The sequence below is a fragment of the Cupressus sempervirens genome, chromosome 1 (genome assembly GCF_028749045.1).
Source record: "Cupressus sempervirens isolate cs-2001-9-10 chromosome 1, ASM2874904v1, whole genome shotgun sequence".
Classification (NCBI taxonomy): Eukaryota; Viridiplantae; Streptophyta; class Pinopsida; order Cupressales; family Cupressaceae; genus Cupressus; species Cupressus sempervirens.
Window position 1 is genome coordinate 10,476,949 of NC_143118.1, and position 21,172 is coordinate 10,498,120.

Consider the following 21,172-nt stretch of genomic DNA (forward strand, 5'->3'; position numbering starts at 1 on the left):
CGGTCCTAAGAGTACGGATGGAGGAACCAGACCCTTTTTCTACTAGAGCTTTAAACTGCTGAAATACAAGAAAGGCATCTGATTTTTGCTTACGAAAATATACCCACATTTTGTGACTGAAATCATCCACAAAGAGTAAAAAATACCTGTTCCCAGTAATAGAAGGAGTATTCATAGGACCACATACATTAGCATGGACCAACTGGAGTACTCTGGATGCCCGCCATGATTCACCATTCTTAAATGGTGTCCTATGTTGCTTCCCTGCTTGGCAAGCTCCGCAAACGCGATGGTTCTGGGTCTGAATATTAGGTAGGCCATGGACTAAATTATCCCGAGCAAGTTGTGCTAGATATTGAATGTTCAGATGACCGCATCGCTGATGCCAGAGACTACTGAGAGTGGATGATTCGGCAATGAAGGCATGCTCAAAGGAATCGCCTGAATCTACAAGCCTATAAATACCATGATCCTCAAGACCGAAAGCAAGGGTAGTGCGAGAAGCACGATCAATAATCGAACACTTATTTCCACTGAAAACGACATCCAACTGAGGAGAGTGCTTCATAATCTGACTAACAGACAGAAGATTACGTTTCATGCCAGGAACATAACATACATTGAGAAACATGAGTTTTCTTCCTCCAGACTGAATCTGAACATTGCCCTTGCCGACAATATTGTATTCTTCGCCGCCTCCAAAGATTACTGAGTCAGAATAGGGAGTGAATTCAACAAACCAATCACACCTATGAGTGAAATGTCGGGAGGCACCAGAATCGATGTACCAGGCAGAAGATTTCACATGATTTGCAGGTATGCTGGCCATAAAGGCATGGTAGATAGATTCTTTCTGCTCTGAGTGTTGGGCAGCATTGGCTTGCTATTTAATTGAGTTTGACTTCTAATGCTGCTGATACAGATGCTTATAATATGTGAATATTTCAAATGGCAAAAACTTCGAGGTGAGAAAATGAAAGACCCAAAAAAATTGGAGAAGTACCCAGAAAAGAGCTCGAAAAACCCAGAAATAAAATATTGTCGAAATTCGAATCTGCTGGCTCGAAAATTGAGGCACAAAAATCTGATGAAGACCCATTTGAGATTTCAAAAAACTCACCAAGAATATGTGATTAGAAAAAAATTTCGAAGTCAAAAAACTAGGGTTTCGCGCAGAATAACAGTCGATGGCCAAAGAGGTCAAAAAGGTATAAAAATGATGTTTGCAGGTTAAAAAAAACAACAAAATCCAGCAGCAAAAACGCGAGCAGAATATCCAATAGGGATAGACAGACCCGTTTTTGAAAAAAAGACCAAAAAAACCCACTTTTTGAGATCTGGCTGTGAACAGATTTGAAAAAACGACCTCCAGATTTGAAAAAACGACTTTCAAATTTGTGATTTACAGACTAAGCCATAAGTTTCCAAGAAAAAAAATTGCAGAAAACAAATCCACGATTTTCCAACAACACCAGTAACTGAAGACACAATTTTTCAGTCAATTTGCACAGAGGGTTTAAACCCTAGCTTTGATACCATGTTACAAATGTAAATGGCGGAATACTTGAATGAATTAATCAAAGATCAAACTGATCTATATATACAAAGAGGAGAGTCGAATAGAATAGAAACATTCTATTTTAGACTACACCTAAATATTAGAAACATTTTAATATTTACAGAGATATAATAAGATACAATAGTGAGCATTAAAAAGAAATATTAAAATAATTTTAATAACACCGAGGAATTCACCGGCAAAGATGTTAAATTTTGTGGATCCCTAATAGATAAAAACAATTACAAAATTAATAACTGCAAAGAATATCCTTACTTGAATAGTGCTGAAAGTATTTCCTCCTTTATGACTTTACCAGCGATCACAGTTTGCCTTCCTTTGACCGTATACTGAAATGAATGGAGATGATATATATTTGATGTTATTATATTTGCAAAATGAAATGTTAAACTGTTAGAAGTTGTAATCTTTCCTTGGTGTATTTATAAACCAAGGTTAGACCTTCTTCCTTTATTGTTGTAATATATTAGGATATAAGCCAAGGTATCCTAATATATTTCTTTTTTGTCCTTTTTCCACTACATCTTATTTTGTCCTCTAGTGGAATATGTGAGGACAAATATTTATTGTAATTTGTAATTTAGATTATTCCTCCTTAAGAGGAATCTCACACTTGGCCTCACACACTTATGAATGGTGGCATTCATAGACATGGGAGTTACATTCTAACTCCTCTCTCTCATCTCTATTTAAGAGATGACCCTCTTCTCTCATTTACAATGAGGTTTCTTCCTCTTCTCAATTATTGTATGAGCATTGCTCTCTTGCTCTCTCTCTCTTCCTTCTTAGGCTTTTCATGCCTCATTTATAATGTCACAAGGGGTTTTCTTTGCTTTCCCCTTTCCAAATATCTTGTCTCATGGTGTTGGAGCTTGAAGCTTTCTCTCTCCTATTTTATGGTAATATCTTATCATGCATTTACTCACTTAGATTCTTTCCTGGTTTTTCTTATTTACATATTTCTTTTTCCATTTCTAACATAAACAAATGTCTTTTCTCTGATCTCAGGTACTGGAATGTCGTGAATTCCACAATTCCATGATGATGCATATGCACCATCATCGGAGTAGTTATTTAAATAACTATTAATGAACAATGCTTCCAAAATTGGATTATAAGGCATCTGCTTGCTATATAGGGGTGACTTGCTAAGTTTGACACTATAACGCAAACTAACACCCAAGTGGACAGTCCAGTCATTACTCCCTATTTCTGTGTCCTCATCGTCATCAATAGCTGAATGAATTACTTCTAGGTCTTCTGAAGCCACTTTCTTAAATTGAATGTCCTTCCAAGAGTAGTTGTTGCCCAATTCAGCTGCAAAAAATCTTGCCTGCTGTTCCATTTTTGGATAACTCTCTAAGTCCAAATGTGTGAAGACTTAAAGCCATCTCCATTCTTTCGCTCACCAACCACAAATGAAAATTCTGCAGTTGAAAACACCAGTCACTAGCTGCTTCACGATGCACTCCAATAATTACCAAATTGCCAGGAGCGGCCAGAATACTGCCAATGTTGTCCTTGCAATGGTGGAAAGTTACATTAAATTTTTTAAATGGATTTACATGAATGTTACAATCATCAAGTTAAAAAAAATCAGAAATGCCAAGAAGCAAAGAATGCTTGTAAGATATTGGTGGGGGTCTATTTTTTTGGTAAATGGCCAGTTTTTCGTACAAATCAAAATGTTTTCCACATCCTTTAAAAGTGCATATATAATGCTTGTGCAAATTCAAATCATGCTTTGATGAGAATTTCATGGTACAGCCCTCAGTATCACAGCAATATATATTTTTATCATCACCACTCTTAGATGGTATGGATTTCGCTACTTTCTTTTTTCCCTTTAATATTGTTTTAGAGGAGGCAGATTGCTGTAATGCTTTCTCTGCAACCGGTTCCTTCGATTTTGATGACCTTGGCCTTAGCCTTGTACATGGCCCCCCCTTCATGCTCACCTGTTCTGCTTGATTGGGAATGTGAAAGAGTGTGAAAGCGGTGGGAGTCTTCTCCCCCACGATTTTCCTATCGTCTGCCTTCTTCTTAATGGGCCGAGGCTAAGCAGCAAGCAAGGTCCTTATGCAGCCAGAACAATACAGCATTGGCCCTCAACCAGGCCATAGGGCGAGGCAGCCAGCCAGACACGATAATTCTGACGAAACTCTAGTGCACACTTGAAGGTGCTCGCTGTCAGCTTCGTCTTCCGCTCTTCCTCCCAGTTTGAGCCCAGATTGCAAGTACCATATCAGTAGGTGTTATTACTTCACCACTTTTCCCTGATTTGATCTTCTCACCAATAGCCCAGTCTAATGCCATCTGGGCAAGTTCAGTTAATTGTACCCTTTTTCTTGGGGTCATGTAACGTGAATCAGCTTTTCCTAGCACTAATACTACTTTTTCTCGTAAAGTGTAGAGATTCACTCCATTTGCCATTAAAAACTTGGCAGCATTACCGTTACCTTCTGTTAAAATGCCCATAAGAAGAGATTTTGTCCCAATCTTAGGGTATTTCATCCTGCGAGCTTCTGTCTCTGCCATAACAAAAGCTTTAATAGCTCTCGGAGACCATTTTTGGTTTTTCGTTTGGGGACGCATATTCTAGGTTTGCTATAGGGAGACTCATCAATATCAATGCTGGCTTCCTCGCTCTTTCAGAAGAAGTGCTTACGAATGCTACTCTTCTGCAAAGTGAAAGAGGTCGCGATTGTCGCTAGCCCTGCCTCGGTGCTTTCTCTATCAGTATCTTTACAGTAATATGTCTATCGCATACCCGTCCATATAGCTAGGGTTTAAGCTTTGATTTGGGAAGGTTGCAGAAGGTACGAGCAAGCTCGGCTTTTGCATGCCCAAAGCTCTGGGTTTATTTTCCTGCTTATCTAGCTATTTCATATAGTTGTTGCTCAAGGCCATTTTTCTCTTCCAGCACCATCGCCACCTCATGATAGTCTCTGGGCCCCTTGTCATACTGTTGCTGCCTCATCGCTTCTCATTGCTTTGTTCTTTGTACACCCTGCTTCAATCTGATCACAAAGAGTCTTTTTTCGCCTTGGCCTGTCTTGGACCACAGGAATCTCTCTGCAATTGCTCATTATAGCACTGGATGAGTGAGTAATGTTTTCTTGTCTTTTCTTGCAAGATTCTTTCTCTTTTTTTAGCTCTTGACGGAGGCATCATTTATTTTTTATCATTGCCTTCTGTCAACCTATTTCTGGCATTTTATCATTCATTGTCAGACAGCTCAAACACAAGTGCAATATTTTACTTTAAATCTCTCTTACTCCTTTACGTGGTTTTAAATTAAAAAAGGAGAAGTTTAAGGATTTTTTTTTAAAAGAAGTTTTTTTAGTATTCAAACTAATTAAAGTTTTATTATTATAACAAGTTAAAAGTTTTTATTTTTTTTTTTAAATATCTTCATTTATATTTCCTTTTTTTTGCATTAATCTAGGAGGATTCTTGTCTTTGATGGTGGGCCCATCCTTTATATCTTCTCACTTGTGTTCACCTTGCATGGAGATTTTAACTGATAACTTATGTTTATTGCTCTTCCAAATACTTTTTTATCTCAATTGTTGAGGTTTATGAGTATCTTACACTATTGCCTTCATTATTTAATGATTTGAGTTAATTGATCTATCTGCACATGGTTGCAGTTTTATGCTTCTATAACATCGTTCCATGCCCATGTTGGCACTTTATGGTTTTATACCATTGTTTTATATGATTTTTTTTGTAAGTTGCATCGGGAGCCAATTTTTCAAGGATAACTATGTAGGTCCCCTCAGTATAACTGATACATAGTTTCCTTATCTGGCCCATGGAGTATACCTTCATCCTATATTGGTGTGCACTCACTTTATATGGAGTTTCCCTCCATTTGGTTCTATTGATTCCACTTTGAAAGATTAATATTTATATGGAGTTTCCCTCCATTTGATTCTATATGCTCTACTTTGAAAGGTTGTTTTATGGGGATTTCCCATTTCAATCTATTTATCTCCTTGATGTGTGCTCCTAGTTTTGATTTAGTCATGGTATGACTTCCTACACTTTGCTCATTTTTGAGTGTATAGGTGACGAGGCTACCATATCTTGGAGCACTCCTATATTGGAGACTTTATTTGAGAAAGTTGTTATGACCCACGCTGATCTTTTTCATCATGGCAATGATGTTCCTTGTCCATGATGGATTTCTTATTTGAAGGCAATATGTTGTTACTCCTCATAAACCCTTTTTTTGGTCCACTTCAGCTATAATTCTTGGAAAAACTATAACTTGTATTATTTGGTGCTTGAGGCACATGTTCTACTTATTTATTTTTGTCTCTCTTATATTTCTTTGATAAATATACAATGTGATAATGTTCTGCATACTTTATTGCCTAAATCATGAGTCATGTAGGTGATGGAGTCATGACCCATTCACCTGTAGTGGGATGACTCATTAGTGGATTGTCTATATCCATGTGATTGACGCAATGTTGATGCAGGTTTCATTAGTTGGCCTTGTCTGTGGTCATTTGTGCATTAGTATGTTTCTTTCATGAGAGATTTATTGCATAAAGATTGGTCATTTTGACCCATATTATGATCATTTTTGAGCTTATGACTTATTTTTTTTAGATATCATGTTAACTCCATTGCATGTTGGTGAACACATTCACTTATTCTCATCTCTCTTAGTTCCTCCTTGATTAAATTATTATAACTTCATTTTTTTTAGTAATATTCTACTAGTGGATAGTTGTCTTGTTTTTTTTTGTTCTCTATTTTTTTTCCAGGTGATCCATCAAGGAACCTTCTTAATTTTTCACATATGAAGATGTGTCTATGCTTCCACTTGATCACATTCAAAGGACTCTTGTACTTCTCTTGGATCTACAAATGTTCCATATAGCTTGAAGATAATCAAATTACTTCATATTGAAGATTAAGTTGCAGATTTTTGTAACAATATGGGTTTAATACCCCTTGATGTAATTACCCCAAGTAAAGATTAAAGGGGGGTGTTAGAAGTTGTTATCTTTCCTTGGTGTATTTATAAACCAAGGTTAGACCTTCTTCCTTTATTGTTGTAATATATTAGGATATAAGCCAAGGTATCCTAATATATTTCTTTTTTGTCCTTTTTCCACTACATCTTATTTTGTCCTCTAGTGAAATATGTGAGGACAAATATTTATTGTAATTTGTAATTTACATTATTCCTCCTTAAGAGGAATCTCACACTTGGCCTCACACACTTATGAATGGTGGCATTCATAGACATGGGAGTTACATTCTAACTCCTCTCTCTCGTCTCTATTTAAGAGATGACCCTCTTCTCTCATTTACAATGAGGTTTCTTCCTCTTCTCAATTATTGTATGAGCATTGCTCTCTTGCTCTCTCTCTCTTCCTTCTTAGGCTTTTCATGCCTCATTCATAATGTCACAAGGGGTTTTCTTTGCTTTCCCCTTTCCAAATATCTTGTCTCATGGTGTTGGAGTTTGAAGCTTTCTCTCTCCTATTTTATGGTAATATCTTATCATGCATTTACTCACTTAGATTCTTTCCTGGTTTTTCTTATTTACATATTTCTTTTTCCATTTCTAACATAAACAAATGTCTTTTCTCTGATCTCAGGTACTGGAATGTCGTGAATTGATTGCTTTTCACTGCAATCAGAGGGCATATATATAAGAGGGCAAAGCACATGACTCTGAAGAGTCATGTAAAGGCCACGTAGAGGCATGCCGCTTCGAAGGCATGTTTCATAACAAAAACAACTTACTTGATTAGTTATAAGCCCGACAAACACAAGTCATGTAATGAGGCACGATAATATATATCTGCCGATAACAGTAAGGAGCCCGATCACAATATATAAAAGGCTACTAATAACAAATGAAACCTAATCACAATATATTAAATGACTATCGATAATCAACTTCATAATACTACATGTACATAAGCATATATATGTATATGTATATTTATATATATATACACTTAAATATACATATACATATATATATATGCTTACATACATTAGTTGATATAATCAATAGTAATTTAATTCATTCATAAGCTTAGATCAGTATATCAAATAATCCATATTTTGCTTCTTCTGATGCTAAAACATTAACACTCCCTCTTTAGCAAGGGAGAAGTAAAACATCAATAGATTAGAATCAAAATCATCATGTAATCAACACAATATGTATTAAAATCTCTGAACAATATAAAGTGTATCCTATGATCTCTACTTGCACTTAAGCAATGTCTAGAGATGTCCATAGTGATTAAAATTTTCATGATCTCTACTTGCACTTAAGCAATGTCTAGAGATGTTCATGACACATTCATGATCTCTACTTGCACTTAAGCAATATCTAAAGATGTCCATGATACACATATACTCTCTACTTGCACTTAAGCAATATCTAGAGATGCTCATAATACTCTCATGATCTCTACATGCACTTAAGCAATGTCTAGAGATGTCCATATAATCTCTACTTGCACTTAAGCAATGTCTAGAGATGCTCATAATACACATAGGTTTATTATTTACAAGATCGTCACTTTGTAAATAATTTCCTTCTAATGAATATGTCCATGAAAGATCATCACCTTTCATTACATATCAAATGCTACTAAGTAACTAATAGAAGCATAAACTCAAATGATATAAACATTTTATTTCAAATTTTATTATTACAATTAATCATACCAAGTTTTTCTCTAAAGTATTTCAACTTCACTTTAGCAAGAGGCTTGGTAAGGATATCAGCTATTTGCTCATTTGTACATATATATTCTAGTTGAATAACTCCTCGATTCACCATGTCTTTGATGTAATGAAATGGAATGTCAATATGTTTGGAGCGATTGTGAAATACTGGATTAGATGAAAGTTTAATGCAACTTTGATTATCACTATAAATCATAGTAGGCTTCAAATGTCTTTTGAAGAGATCTGATAACAACTTTCGTAGCCATATTGCTTCCCTAGCACCCAAGGAAGATGCAAAGTATTCAGCTTTGGTGGAACTCAATGCTATTGAAGTTTGTTTCCGACTAGACCAAAAAATCATACCAGATCCAAGACTGAAACAATACCCTGAAGTACTCTTCCGCTCAACAGAGCTTCCAGCCCAATCGGAATCTGAATATCTAAGAAGTTCAATGTTGACTTTGTCATATTTGATTCTCATTCCAATAGTGCCCTTTAGATATCTCAATATGTATTTAGCTGCATGTAGATGTATCTTCTTAGGTGCACACATAAACTCACTTAAGGCATGAGTAGAATAGCATCTGTTAGGACGAGTATTTACCAAATACATTAGGGATCCAATAATCTGTCTGTAGTAAGTAGGATCTGCAGGTTCAGATTTGTTCATATCATCTTTCAATTTGTGTCGATTTATTTCCATAGGAGTAGCAGCTGGTTTACATTCCATCATCCCAAATTTGGTTAAAATATCAATTGTATTCTTTCCCTGATTTAGTATAATACAGTTGTCTTGTTACCAGACTTCTAATCCCAGAAAGTAGTGAAGTAACCCTAAGTCTTTCATTTCAAATTCTGATATGAGTTCTTACTTACATTTCTTTATGAGATGTTCCTCACCTGTTATTAGCAAATCATCAACATATAATACAAAGATAATCATATCATCACCATCAATTTTGAAATACATATTTGGGTCAGCTTCATTTTTGGAATATCCTAACTTCAATAGGTGGTTATCTATTCTTTCATACCAAGCTCTGAGAGCCTGTTTGAGTCCATAAGTGCTTTCTTTAATTTACAAACATGAGTTTTGTTGTTATAAGTACTGAACCCTTCTCGTTGTTCAATATAGACTTCTTCTTCAATCTTGCCATTGAAAAATGTTGTTTTGACATCCATCTGATGTACCTTCCATCCTTTGAATGCTGCAATTGTTAGGGTTGTTCTAACTAAAGTGTACCCGGCAATAGGGGCAAATGTTTCTTCATACTCAATGTCTTTTTTCTGAGAGAAACCTCAAGCTACAAATCTTGCTTTGTATTTTTCAATACTGCCATCCGATGCATGTTTAATCTTGAATAACCATTTGGAAGAGAATTGATTTGTTCTTAGGCCTTGGTACAACATCCCATACATCATTCTTTAATATAGCGTTATATTCCTCAATCATTGCTTCCTTCCATGATTGATGTGAGAGTGCTTCTTCAACATTAGCAAGTTCAGATTTTATGAGTTTAGATAGCAATGCAACATAACATGATTGGTTTCTGGCCCTTTTGCTTTCCTAAATTACTTCATCTGGTTCAACTTGATTTTCTTCTAACATTTTCCTAGCCCAAAAAGGTCTTTTTTTATTATTACTAATGTTTTCAGGCTCTCTATGATTAGACATGGAAGAGAGATCAGAATCATCCTCCCTCTCAATTTCTGTAGATTGATCTTCTTTAGAAATGGATTCATCACTATTACTAGAAATTTTAAAGGTTGTCTTCTTCAAATATTACATCTCTGCTAATTTCAATTATTCTTTGCCCAGAAATGTAGATCATGTATCCTTTTGTAGTTTCACTATATCTAATGAATATTCCCTTCTTCCCGAAAGGCTCTAATTTCGTTCTTTTCTCTTTTGGTATGTGAATATAAACTAGACATCCAAATATTCTCAGGTGACTTAGCTCTAGTTTAACACCTGTGAATACTTCCTCTAGGGTGGTATTCTCTAATACGGAGTGAGGGCATCGATTTTGAATGTAAACTATTGTATTAGATGCTTCAACCCAAAATGAATAATGAAGATTTTGATCATGTAACATAGCTCTGGCTGATTCAACAATAGATCTATTTTTTCTTTCAACTATTTCATTCTGTTGAGGATTATAAGATATAGAAAACTCCCTCTTAATCCCAACAGAAATGCAAAAGTTTTTAAAGATATCAAATATGTATTCACCCCCATTGTCTAACCTTAGGGTTTTGATATTTTGACCTAATTAGTTTTCAACTAAGGTTTTGAATTCTTTGAATTTGGATAAAACCTTAGATGACTCCTTTTGCTTTAGAAAATAGATCCAGGTTCTCCTAGAGTAATCATCAATAAAGATTATATAGAAAAGACACCCATTAAGAGAGGGGACTGACATAGGGCCACAGAGATCTGTGTGAATAAATTCAAGAATGGATTTGGATTTATGATCACTTTTAGGGAAGGAATGTTTAATATTTTTACCTAATGCACATCCCTTACACATACATAGATGATCAACTTTCAGATTACGTAGACCTTTTACAATTTTCCCTATAGATGATAATGCCTGATAGTTAAGATGACCTAATCTCCTATGCAAATTTCAAGGGAATTTGAATGATCATAACTAAGAGTTAAGTTTAGGTTAGGATTTTGATTATCACAAAGCTTATAAAGACTCCCATCTCTGACTCCAATGGAGATGGCTTTCCTAATATTTGAGTTCTTGGGCCAAGATAGAACTCCATCTTCTTGAAATGCAATTTTGTATCCTTGATTAGCAAGTTTGGAGATGGAGACAAGGTTTCTCTTGATTCCTAGTACATATAAAACATTTTTGAGTTGAAGTGTAATTCCAGAATTCAGTTGTATAGAACAGAAACCAATTCCTTTAATAGGATAAGAGGAGTTATCTCCAATAGTTACTTCTTCTGATGCATGATTAGTGAAAGTTGCAAACTTATCCTTAAATCTAGTGATGTGACGAGAAGCTTCACCGTCTATGATCCAAGTATTGTGGTTAGTGTTTAATTCACTTAAGAGAGCTAAATAGAATGCATAATTTTCTTTTTCTACTTTCTCGACATTTTCATCTTTAACTTTCGCTAATGCTGCTCGAATTTTTTGCTTATCTGGACATACATAATAAGAGTGACCAATCTTGTCACATTTAAAACATCTAAATTTGGACCAGTCACGTTGTTTGTGAGATTTGTAATTTTTGTTGAATTCCTTCTTGTTATGTTTAAACTTTCTTTTCTTGTTTGATTTAGTATACAATGCTTGGATGTCTCCCTCTTGATTTGTACTTAGTCCTCTTGAAGCTAGTGTGGATTCTTCTTGAGTACATTCATTCTTTAACTGATCAAATTTCGGAAGTTCAAGTCGTGAACTTAAACCTCGAACGAAGGTTTCCCACAAAAGAGGAAGACCTCTAAGAGAAATCATGCTTAGTTCCTTATCATCAACTTGATTATTCATAGTTGCAAGTTCATTCTTTAATTCAATAATCCTTAAGCAATATGAAGTTATAGATTCTCCATTTTTCATCTTTACATATAGTAGATCTTGTTTTAAAGTTAATAATCTACTAGTGTTGTTGATTTCAAATGTATTTTGAATAAAGGAGAACATTTCAAATGCAATCTGAAGATTAGCTATAGATGGAAGAATATGATCTTTTACTAAATCTATAATGATCTTCATTGCTTTTTTATTATGCCTTTTCCAAGTTACCTTTTCTGATTCATTTTTAGGAATGGGTAAATTTGATTCAATATATTTCTCTAATTCCATTTCTCTTAATACTATTAATAATCTGATTTTCCAGGATGAGAAATCTGATGCCCCATCTAACCTATCCTCTATCCTTACACGATTCACCATTTTAATAATATGTTTTTAAAACTCTTTCTTTTAGCTTTTGAAATTTCAGATTGAATAGATACTTTGTGATAGTTTTCCTATCAGTATAGCTCTGATACCATGTTAAATTTGTGGATCTCTGATATATAAAAACAATTACAAAATAACTGCATAGAATTTCCTTACTTGAATAGTGCTGAAAGTATTTCCTCCTTTATGACTTTACCAGCGATCACAGTTTGCCTTCCTTTGACTGTATACTGAAATGAATGGAGATGATATATATTTGATGTTATTATATCTGCAAAATGAAATGTTAAACAAATGTCTTTTCTTTGATCGCAGGTACTAGAATGTCGTGAATTGATTGCTTTTCATTGCGATCAGAGGGCATATATATAAGAGGGCAAAGCACATGACTCCGAAGAGTAATGTTTCTACGTGGCCCAAAGGCCACGTAGAGGCATGCATCTTCGGAGGCATGTTTCATAACAAAGATAACTTACATGATTAGTTATAAGCCCGACAAACACAAGTCATGTAATGAGGCAAAATAATATATATCTACCAATAACAGTAAAGAGCTCGATCACAATATATAAAAGGCTACTGATAACAAATGAAACCTAATCATAATATATTAAAAAACTGTCGATAATCAACTTCATAATACTAAACATACATAAGCATATATATATATATATATATATATATATATATATATATATATATATATATATGCTTACATACATGTAGTTGCTATAATCAGCAGTAATTTAATTCATTCATAAGCTTAGATCAGTATATCAAAAAATCCATGTTTTGCTTCTTCTTATGCTAAAACATTAACAAAAGAAGCCATGGAAATGGTGGAGAAGTGTAAATAATAACAGGACGATCATAATCTTTCAGGCAACTAGGATTCACCTGGCATAGAAGCCATAGAATGGTGAAGAGGTGGAGTTAACCTGCAAGAACTAATAATGAAATCAGATTCGAATATCTAAATAATGAATAAATATTAGCTCATGCATGATCAAGTCGATGTAATCTCCTGCTGCCAAGTCGTATCGTGTGTTGATTATCAAGATGCCCAGTGTATGGTAAGATGACCCATCTCTGTTCCAAGTAGGGAGGGTCATTCTCATTTGAGATTGTGTGGGGATAAGATTTGGTCCGAGGTTGGGTGGTTAAGCCCCTGACGATGTTTCACCTCTCTCTAAGTTGTCGGACGAACAACAGATAAAGATAAGATGTACATTAAATTGTTTGTCGGAAACAAGTAATATCAAATTTATGATGTATATGCAAAAAGGAAAGATTAATTGAGTTATTTTATAGTTAAAGTTATTTTACACCTAGATGTGAGAGATAGATTTATGGTTTGTTTTCCATTTATATGAATATCGAATATGAGCATATTTTATAATCTTGAGTTACTGCCATAGTTAAGTAATCAGAAGGAAAGGAATTTGAAGCCCTAATTGATTCAGTGGTAACTAGAACCCTAAATGATACAGTGGTATCAGAAGCACTATTTGTATAAGTGGTATCGAAAGCCCTAAGTGATACCGTGGTAACTAAAAGCCCTAAATGATTCAATGGTAATCGATGCCCTAATTGATACAGTGGTCTGTAATACCCTAATTCTAAATCTAATGGTATTTAATCGTAATTATCATTTGATTTTGAGATAGCGGTTTTTAGATGGTATTTCATCATGTGATATTGTTATAGTGGTATTTATGGACTAACATGGGTGGTTGCAGAAGCATTCTTAGTTTTGATTTCGATCTCAAATTTCATGGTATGTGGTTTTTAACTGCTATAGTAATTTTCATTGATGGTGTTTTCAGCTCTTCGTTAAAAAATTTTGTTTAACTGATTTTAACCGTCATTCTCTTTCATATGAACAAAATTGATTTAACTGACTTCCTATGAAGATGAAGTGATAACTGTATTTCTTTGAGTATATTAGTTGTTAATTAACACTCGAGAAATCGAGATGTTACACACTTTGCCTCTCACACAATCGTCTTGAGATGACTTGTGAAGGTAAAAGAAGCATTGAAACATATGGTCATTATCCCCCAATGGGGCATTTGGAAAAATTCCAATACAGTAAGCGCCTTAAATGTGAGAAGAATGATACTAGATGAGGATTGGTGGGGTCATGTGACTTGTGTTGGAAATCTCCAATCCAATAATGGCAATGCTTCGCTTTGTCAGCAGTGAGGAGCCATGCCTTGGGGATATTTATGATTCCATGGACACTATGCTGGAAAAAATTAAAATGGTAAATTCTATGCTCTTTTACAACAATTTTTTATTTGAGAGATATCTAGATTCTAAAGTTTAAATTGACATATTCACTAATTATAATTATTATTCATATCTCATATCCTAGGTCATACAGAGGAGGGAGAATGATCTTGAGGACACCCTTTACAAGGTGGAAAAAATTGTTCATCATCGATGGAACAAGATGACCAAACCTTTGCACCTCCTTGCATATGCTCTATCCCCAAGGTACTGTAGTTTTTATCAAATGCTTGTGCTTATTTTATCCAATGTTTGTGCTATTGATATTTGATAGTGTTCAATTGTCTTTTGTTATTCTGAGGTACTATAGTGCAAATGTACTTTGCCTTCAGAGTAGAGTGCCACCATTTAGAGATGTAGAGGTTCCAATTGGGTATAAGAGGACACTAGCTAAGATATTCCAAGATCCAGAGATTGGAGCAATTGTGAGGAGTAAATTTGCTACCTTCATCTCAGGTGAGGATTTCCACCCTATTGCCATAGCAGAGCAAAGTAGGATGGGTGTCATCAAATGGTGGTACCTTCATGGGCAAGCCTTCATGTATCTCCAACCTCTTGCTATAAAGGTCCTATCCCAAGTAAGTTTGTAAAATTATGCTGAAGGTTAACACTCTCAATTCCTTGAATTTATTATTTAATTTATTTATGTTGATTGTTGTATTGATAGTTTTTAATTTCTCTTTAGGTTGTCAGCTCTTCTGCAGCTGAGCGGAATTGGAGTACTTACTCCTTTATCCACTCAATCAAACACAATCGGATGGCTCCAAAAAAATTAGAAGACCTTGTCTCCATTCGCAACAATTTGCAGTTGTTGTCACGGAAGGATTCAATGTACAAGAAGGGGCCCAAAAAGCTTTCGGATGTAGCATCTGAGACTCCTAATTTAGATATGACCATCTGGGATCTTGCTAGATCCACTTTGATTGATGTGGATGATGAGGAGGATTATGAGTTCACAATCCCCTCTACTACTAGTGGTTTGGGTTCTTCTACTGATACAGATGCAGCACTCGTAGCTCATCAATACCCCTTTGATGCGGATTTTCTTGAAAATCCATTTGATGATTAAATCAAAAACTTTAGTCTTGACTCTTGACTCTTTTATGAGTAAATCATGTTACAAACTTTAAGTTTTATGATCTATATTTTGAATGTTACAAACTTTCACTTTCAGTAATTCAATGTGAATGTGTTGATTTTCTTTATAATCGTGAAAACAGATTAATTATCATTGATCAAGTATACTAGAATCAAAGATGTATACTACAATAATAGATTCAAACTATGAAATGATTTAGTTTAGAATTATACATTTCTCTTTTTTTTTAGTATATATAATGCATATATATGTGTGTGTGTGTGTGTGTGTGCGTGTGTGTGCACAAATCCTCCACGAATCATAATTGGGGGGAAAAAATCCCGAATCCACGGATCCAATTCACGTGCCCGAATTGGATTCGTGTCACAAATCGACGACTAAGAATAAAAGACAAGGATGGTATACGCACAGCACAGGAAGCATTAATTCTAACACAACAAGCAGAGCGAAGACAGAAGTTTCAATAGCTTGCCGACGGGCACTAAGGGGGTGAAGGAGCATTGACCGAAGTAGTGCATTCACCTAGTAGACCGAGGAGTGTCGAGGACTTGCTTAAGGAAACGCAACAGAGATTAAATCTGGTAGAAGAGACGAGAGAGGAGTTCTTAAACTTGTATACGCCGAGGGTAGAGAATCTGAACCGAAGGGAAGGAACCCACATAGCTCAAGGTGCAGAAGGAGCACAAGCATGGGGTGAACTCTTCATTCCCGATACACCTGAGGAATAGATACAAGTAGAGAATCGAACAACTTCACTTGAAGAAGATATCTTCACACCGAGTAACATGGTTGTCCAAAGTAAGACGGTTGTCGAAAGTAGCGCGGTTGTGCAGAACAATGCAAGTACTCAGAACAACATGGGTACTCGTACCAGCGCAGGTACGCAACATATACCAGAACTTCAGAAGAAATTAATAATGGCAGGACCGAAGGAAAAACTGTCAAATTTAATGGCGATGGAACAATTGACCCAATTCGACATTGCAAAACATGTGAAACAATCTAGACAGGGAATGGCGTAACGGACCAAGATGATTGGGTCCGACAGTTCCCGGCTACTCTACGGGGTGTAGTGTTTGATTGGTTTTTCAACACCGATCCATAGAAGTTAACTTCTTGGTCAGACGTCAAGAAAGAATTTATAACAGAGTTCCAACTACTCAAGGATGATAATGACATAGTAGCGGAAATCTACAGTACCAAGTAGGGAAAGAATGAAACAATCCACAGATACACGAGAAGGTTGAAGGAGCTGGTAGGAAAAATGGAAAGCCAACCAACAGACGGGTTGAAAAAAAGGTGGTTCATCGAAGGGTTATGACTAGCATTGAGGAAAAAGATGAAAATTGTACCTCTAGCATCATACATCAACACATATAACTGCGCAATGGATGTGGAAAGTGAATAAAAAAAAGCAAAAAGAAGAAAGACAGATTGTCTGATTCAAAAGATTCATCCCCTCAAAGTGGCAGTGACGAGGAATCAAATAAAAAGGTTCGCGCACTACAGAAGGACATGTTACGTATGATGAAAGAGTGCAAAAACATGAAAAAGAATCCTAGCCAAGTGAGAGAAGTGGAACTATGGTGTACGGATTGCAAAGAGGAGGGCTCCTGCCCTAAGAAACAATTTTGCGATATCTACCAAATTACGGAAGATTCCACTAAGGAATGCCCATTCAATATGAAAATGAAGGGACACCAAGTATTACTAAAGCAAGAAGTGTCCACCTCGGGAGCGAGAATAAATATGAACAATAACATGGCAACCTCAGGAGGATACCGAAACAACAACCGATGCAGATGAGGTGGCAATAACAATAACGAGGGTCATAGCCGAATACAGTATGATCCGAGTCAACGGTCGATGATACAATATCGTGTGTGCAACCTCTAGGGCCACTTCGCCAAAGCTGTATGACGAAGCGAACACCACAGCTATTGTGCAGATGGTGTGGTCCTAGAGACCATGAGGATTCAAAATGCCCTAAACCCAAGGTGAACTTGTTAAGAAATAGAAACATGTGATGAGGAGACATTAGCCATCACTCGCATGCAAGTGAAAAAGACAACGTACCATCCGCTACGAATTTGGTCCGATAGATCCATTTACATAGAACCAATTTTCTTCCCTTAGGAAGAGAGACTAAGTCCCATGTATCATTTCTCATAAGAGAGTTATATTCTTCCTCTATTGCCTTATCCCATTCCGGAATACCTGATGCTTCTTTGAATGACTGTGGATCTGAAGCAACTGCAATATAAGCATGTGGAAGTGAATTGTGTTGTGATCTTGTCCTCATTGTATCAAAAGGATTCCCTGCCAATGGTCCTGCTACATCCAATGTCTGCATAGCCCATCTAGGTCTAGTGGAAGAAGATGTAGTAGGTGTATCCTCAACTTCAACTATTTGATGCCTCTATGTTGGTCGGGGACGAACATCTTCCAAGTCATTTGTTGTCACTATCACTCTCTTCAATGAAGGAGGAAGGAGTTGAAGAAGAGAAACTTGGACAACTTCCTTCAAAATGTACACTCCTCTCATGAGAATATATCATGTGTCTCTAGATCCATTAACTTGTACGCTTTATGTGAGTCTGCATACCCAACAAAGATGAAAGGTTTGCTTTGAGCTTCTAATGCCTTGCATTTCTGTGGAGGAATTCTAGCCCATGCGGGACAACCAAAGACTCTTAAGTGCTTAACCGTAGGTTTCCTGCCAGTCCATGCTTCAAAAGGAGTTACACCATCCAAAGCTTTGTGAGGACTTCTATTCTGGATATAGTTAGCACAATTCATTGCTTTTGCCCAAAAGATTTGATCAAGGGACTTGTTTTGTAGCATGCAAGTGGTCATCTCTTTGAGATTTCTGTTTTTCCTTTCAGCAACACCAATCTGTTGTGGCATATATGGTAGTGAATGTTGAAGACCAATGCCCTCTTGAGTGCAAAAGTCTATTAGTCTTGTGTTCACATATTCCCCCCCATTGTTTGTTCGAAGAACTTTGATGAATTTCCCTGATTGCTTTTCCAGTTGAGCCTTGAAGCAGAGAAATTTTTCATAAACTTCACTCTTGTGAGCCATGAAGAAAACCCAAGTAAAGTGAGAGTAGTCATCTATGAAGGTGAGTGCATAGCGAGACTTGCCAAATGATGGCACTGGAAATGGTCCCGCCTCATCACTATGAACCAATTCAAGAACACATTGTGCTCTCCAAGACTTCCCCTTTTCATACAACTTTTCTGGATGTTTCCCAAGTAAGCAACCTGAACAAACACCGTCTGAAAACTGAATTTGAGGTAGACCATTGACCATTTTCTTGCTGCTAAGCTGTTGAAGATATCTGTAGTCGAGATGTCCAAATCTCTCATGCCACAATTTACTTTCTGCATTTGAATGTAATAACAAGACTTGTGCATTTGATTTTGGCACAAAGGAGGAGAAAGTGTAAAGCCTTGAATCGTGATTGGCTTCACCTATTGTGATCATTGAGTCATCCTTAATGCTTTTCACTGACATTGAATCTGGAAGAAATTCCACTTTATTTCCACCTCCATAGTGAGTCATTTGGTAGACTGAAAGAAGATTGGAGGTAAGACATATAGAACATCCTTTAACTTTCCATTGTTCATCTCAACTTCGCCTTTACCTTCAACTTCCACCTTAGTATCATCACCTACAAAGATGTGTGGTACCTCTGAATGTGTCATAGAAGAAAAATCTCACTTTGACGCACCCATATGATGTGTGGCACCTAAATCAATAATCCATTCTCCCTGTTTGTGAGTAAAGCATGCCCTTTGCCCTTAGAATCTGAAGATGAAGATCCTTTCTCCTTATAAGCATTAGGCAGTGGAACATTGTGTTTCTTTATGATGTGCTTCAACTCATCAATCTACTTATGATAACACTGATGTTCATCATGACCCAACTTCTTGTAATAGGCACACTTTTTCTTTCATTGATTAGTGTCCCCCTTTTTGTTTGTATTCGAGGAAGACTTGCCTTGTTGATTTGATGTTGGTGTTGTCTTTTCTGCATTGTCTTGTTTGTTATTCTTTCACTTCTTCTTTTTGCCCTCACCTTTATTTGAAGTTTGAGCAGCTGAATTTTGAGAACCCTCCTTATTAGCCACCAATGCCTTAGACTTAGACGACTTGAGAATTCCCATTGATTGCAACTTCTTTTCTTCGTCGTCCAATAGTTGAGCATAACCATCAAAAGTGACTTTCTAATAGGCAACCCCTAATGTAGTCTTGGTGGTGTTGTAAGAAGAAACAAATGTGGAGTAGTCAAATGGCAGCTTATTATGAATGAGATAGATCAACCTATCATCTTTAATAGGACTACCACAATCATCAAGCTTTGTTTTTAATTCATTCACATTAATGATGAAATCCTGTATAGAATCAAATGTCTTGGGATCTAGGGAGACAAGTTGATCTTCAATTTTGTAAACATCCTCCTCAGTCACTTTACCGTATAGGTTTTTGAGGGCATCCCAAGCTTCCTTGGATGTCTTATACTTCTGGATCTGATAGAAGATTTTGTCTTCAAACCCCAACATAATATCACCTAGGGCTTTCCTATCTGTCATTTCCCAAGCAGTAATATCACTTTTAGATACTTGATCACATGTTGGTTTAGGAAGGATACCATCAACATATTGAGAAACTTCATTATGCATTAATTGACACCACATTTTAATAGACCATGTGGCATAGTTATGTGGTGTTAATTTTGGAAACTTAAGATTTCCCATGATGCAAGAAATGAAAGATAACAAAAGGAAAAGAGGAACACAACACAAAGAGACACCCCTCCCCTTTTCACTCAATCAAGAAACCCCCCCAAATTAAAGATTTTGGCACTTTATACTTAGTGCATTTACAATGGTCAATTGCCAATTTTGGCCTTAGTGGTCCTCTGATTTACTGTTTACAACCTCCTTTTGGAGTCCAAATCTTAAACTAAGCAATGTACAACAATTTTGAAGCAATACAATGCAAAGGAAGGACCTATTTCTGAAAGTGATATTTCTATCCACACAATCCTATAATCTGATTGTAGGTCTGGAAAGTAGACGAAAAATTGCACACTTTCAAAAAAAAGGAACTTGATTTGCAGTCCAGATGAGCCCGTACGGAACAACTAAAGTTGCAAAATGCAGGATTGGACAGGTACAGTCACCAAAAACTGCAATTTCTGACTAATCTGTGCACCAAAACAAGAAAAGAACAGCACAACTAAAAAGTTCAAAAAAATTCTACCCAAAATTTTTTTTTAAATTGCACCTAATTTGGAGCCCGGATGACTAAGTTATGGCCTCTAAAAGTCGGACTGTCAAATCAAAACTGAATCTGGAGAGAGGTCTGATCAGCAAAACACGAAGTTATATTTGACGTCCAAACGATCGTCACAGCAGTTCAAATTTTCCTAGAAATGAAGGTCAAACAGCCGTCAAATTTAAACCAGCAAAATGCTTATGTCAGCGAAAACGGGTCCCCTAGATGATGTCACTCTGACGTTAGCAATACAGACCGTACGAACAGGTGTGACATGG

At 36.2% G+C, this 21,172-nt stretch overlaps 2 protein-coding genes across 3 annotated transcripts in view; both read right to left on the minus strand.

The window, feature by feature from the left end:
• The window catches only part of LOC149575899 (ARM repeat superfamily protein), a 307,256-nt gene that overhangs the window by 197,177 nt on the left and 88,907 nt on the right, over window positions 1-21,172 (minus strand). The gene's annotated exons all lie outside the window — the stretch shown is intronic.
• Window positions 2,555-4,598, minus strand: LOC149575902 (ATP-dependent Clp protease ATP-binding subunit CLPT2, chloroplastic-like). Its single transcript, XM_089815914.1, has one exon. It carries the CDS (start codon window positions 4,172-4,174, stop codon window positions 3,770-3,772), a length of 405 nt encoding a protein of 134 aa, XP_089672040.1. The 5' UTR covers window positions 4,175-4,598; the 3' UTR covers window positions 2,555-3,769.